The sequence below is a fragment of the Mastacembelus armatus genome, chromosome 9 (genome assembly GCF_900324485.2).
Source record: "Mastacembelus armatus chromosome 9, fMasArm1.2, whole genome shotgun sequence".
Classification (NCBI taxonomy): domain Eukaryota; kingdom Metazoa; phylum Chordata; class Actinopteri; order Synbranchiformes; family Mastacembelidae; genus Mastacembelus; species Mastacembelus armatus.
The window spans coordinates 6,131,064-6,134,421 of NC_046641.1; the positions used below are offsets into that span (position 1 = coordinate 6,131,064).

Consider the following 3,358-nt stretch of genomic DNA (forward strand, 5'->3'; position numbering starts at 1 on the left):
TTGTGACGTGTAGGACTGAAAGGGACTCTACATCCAAGAAACACACAGCATGAATAATTAAAACATATCAGAAATCCATTGAAGCTAGAACTTGACCCCAAAGTGAACCCATCTAAGGGTGATTGTTGTTAATGTGTACAGATGCTACAGATGTGTTTTCTGGTGTGGACTAAAGGCTTCGTCTTAATAACATTATGTGGGGGATGATTTCTAATTTTGAATATTACTTCAACATTTGCTAAATAGTAGCTTGCATGTGAACTTTTATTTAATATTAAAATATAATCACCTCACCTATGCAGAAGGAATCTATTTAGATTGTGAAACATAGATCTGCACCCATGATCATCAGACTTTATGATCTTTTGGTGAACATGCACCATTAGGATCATTAACCACCAAATGCAATGATGACTATGGAAGGGAATGTGGTGCACTCGGTTTTAATAGCAAGCCCACATACAGTATGACATCATTTCTATTGCTGTTAAGCTGAAACGTATCCACATATTCACTAAATAAGTCATGTGCTCCTAAAGCTGGATGAGCTGTCTGACTAAACCTGGAAAACACAAGCAGTAAAAGTGGCACATGTGCCTCGAAAGTAAATTCAGTCCTAAGCACATCTGGAGTTTGCCTTGAGGAAAAATATCTGTCAAATGTATACTACATTATTTCCACATAGATGTCAGTTTTACATCTCTGATAGTGGGTTTTCCAGATCTTTAGTATCTCAGTTAAAGCCATTTTTTATCTTGACTTAAGAAGCAAAACATCACCAACAAACGGGGCCAATTCCAGGTCAATCAACTTTTATTTGCCTCACTGGGCACAAGCAGAGTTTGCCATGGTTAGGTTAAGGCAGAGGGCAGGCACTGTCTGCAGTGTGGGGGAGGCTGTGGGGTACAGGTGAGAAGGTAAGGATCCTGCTCAGCTGGCTCCAGCTGTGGCAGGTGGGGCAGGAGGTGCTGGGGCAGGATCAGGCTTGGGTCTGGGGCCAGGAGCTGGATCTGGGTCAGGAACAATGAAACAGCCCCTCTTGTGCCACTGCATGTCCCGCACACGTCGGACAGACTGGATCTGGGGTGCAGGGGCCTCCCAGTCGTTCCAATGCTTGAACTCTCCTCTCTCAAAAATAAACTGGCGCCCCCTGTAGCCTGGGTACATGTAGCCGACCCATCTGTGAGAGGGGAAATCAGACAACTCTGATACTTATCATAGAATATTCCCAAAGTAGTTGGCAGAAGATTTATTTGCTTGGAGTTGGATATATTAAACAGATAAAAACGAGAGTGAACTGCAGATGAAATGTCGATGTAGGGAGGATCTTACGTTCCATTAAAAGCCTTGACACTTGCTACACGATCCTGAAAACCATGACCCCACAAACTGGGCACATCATCATCAATAATCTCCATCTTTCTGCCAGTAAATCCAGGGTTTTCATACAGGTGTAGCTTGTGTTCAGCACTGTCCTATAGAATAGAAACAGACACATGAATACTTCCTCAACTGTCTGCAGTAGTTGTTGATTTGATAAAACAACAACACATCGTGTCTAGGGAGATAAAAAATATGTGAAAGTAATGTATGGGTAGTTTATATTGTGTCTTGAGAACTTTGTAGGATCATGAGTCAGGTTTGATGATTGAGACTAGTTACCCACCACTTTGAGTGGCCTTAGGGACAAGATGGAGTAGCTGTTCTGACTGTTGGTCCAGGTGTCCCAGCGAGGATACTCGCCTTTCTCCAGAATAAACTGCTCCCCTGTGAACCCATGCCGATCATAACCCACCCAGCTGAGACCAGACAGGAGAACACAGGTGAGGAGATGAGTTTAGCTGACACCATGTCAAACATGACCGCATTAAGTAGCAAACTACTTGTACTATCTATGTTCTTTAAATGAACTTGAAGACATGAGTTAAAGTCTCTAAGTGAGTATTACTTACGGTCCTGACTCAACTATCACAGATCCAACCTTCTCCAGTCCTTTCCCTGTCACGTCTTTACACTCCGCAGAAAACTCCGCCTTGCAGCCCTGGAAGTTCTCAAACTCAAACAGCACCACCTTAATCACATAGAAAGATCTGCATGTTATTAACAGTGCACCAACACAGGATCTTCATGAAGTGGCGTACAGTGCACTGTCCACTAAGTACACAGACTGGGCTGCCCCTGGAGTGAACACAGTATGCATGGAAGTGATGTTTAAATGTGAGCCAGTAAGCAATTATTCTCTGATCAAACCAGGCTTTCATCTCAGGACAGAAGCTGTTGAAATACCTTATATGTGGCTCCAGCTCCTCCCTGGCTCTTCCCAGCAGCCAGCTGCTCAGGGGCACTCTGCTGCTCTGACATCCTCCTGATCCACTGCTCCTCCACTTTGGCAGCAGCACACAGAGAGATGTAAAGCATCATCCATCATGCATATACACATGGGCACAGTTACAGTGTGCACATGGGGAAAGGTCAATGTCTTTGTTCCTGTGTATAATTCAACCTTGATAAGGAGTACTGTTTGCATCATGACCTAAGGTAGCAATAATTTGCATAATATTCTGTTTACATTATGTAAAACACATCTGTAATACAATAATAAGGATTTTGGCTTTATTTTTGAAAAGTATACAGTCCTTCATCAGCTTACATTGCTATCCATGATACTAAAATCCTCCAAACATGGGTTTGAGTGATGCAGCACCATGCAAAGAAATAAATACACCACTGCTATTGATTCCTGTTTCCAGAAAGAGGCTTTTACCTGGTTATGGCTGCTAGGAAGTGGTAGTGTCCCTCTTTCTCTGTGCCACTTGGTGTTTGGTACGGTTGAGCCATTAGAGGGCAGGGATGGGGGGGGGGGCGGTATTTATGGTTTATTTCTGGCCACAACAGCAGAAAAGGAGGAGCTGTTGATACAGCAAGTCTGTCGCTCACATTGTGTCCATAACGCTGCCTCTCAATAGGCAGCTGCGTTGGCACACGCTCCGTGCCGGTCTGCCTGGCTGCCAGAGAGCACTGTGTGCGGGCACAGGGAAAGAGAGCCAAGAGGATTCAACAAACAGCCCCACTCAGCACAAACACACACAAACATACACACACTTTTGGACTACACCTGATCTCAACCACAGAATTCTTCCTTAGACCTTTCGTGCAAATTTAGGTTAGTACAATCAGCAAGATCAAATACATTTACTCACAGGTTTGACAAATGAACCCAAGTAACTTTTACTACATTCACCAATGGGAGTGTGATTTGATCAAAAATTATGAGCAACTCTCCAATCACAGAAAATGATTTATTTTAATGTTCACAAGTGTCAGCTAAGCCAAGCAAATACTAGGCAGAGGCTGTATC

General features: G+C 43.5%; 1 protein-coding gene across 1 annotated transcript; it reads right to left on the reverse strand.

Moving 5' to 3' along the window:
• Positions 1-866: 866 nt before the first annotated feature.
• Positions 867-3,130, reverse strand: LOC113138424 (beta-crystallin B3-like). Its single transcript, XM_026320851.1, has 6 exons — positions 2,765-3,130; positions 2,287-2,384; positions 1,953-2,071; positions 1,667-1,799; positions 1,333-1,475; positions 867-1,180 (listed from the first exon to the last, which is right to left on the reverse strand). Exons 2-6 carry the CDS (start codon positions 2,359-2,361, stop codon positions 931-933), a joined length of 720 nt encoding a protein of 239 aa, XP_026176636.1. The 5' UTR covers positions 2,362-2,384; positions 2,765-3,130; the 3' UTR covers positions 867-930.
• Positions 3,131-3,358: the final 228 nt, after the last annotated feature.

Coding starts and splice junctions, on each gene's coding strand:
- LOC113138424 (XM_026320851.1), bottom strand. CDS start 2,361: ATGTCAGAGCAGCAGAGTGCCCCTGAGCAGCTGGCTGCTGGGAAGAGC. Junction 2,072..2,286: donor GAGCTGGAGCCACATATAAG/GTATTTCAACAG, acceptor TATGTGATTAAG/GTGGTGCTGTTTGAGTTTGA. Junction 1,476..1,666: donor CCCTAAGGCCACTCAAAGTG/GTGGGTAACTAG, acceptor TCTATTCTATAG/GACAGTGCTGAACACAAGCT.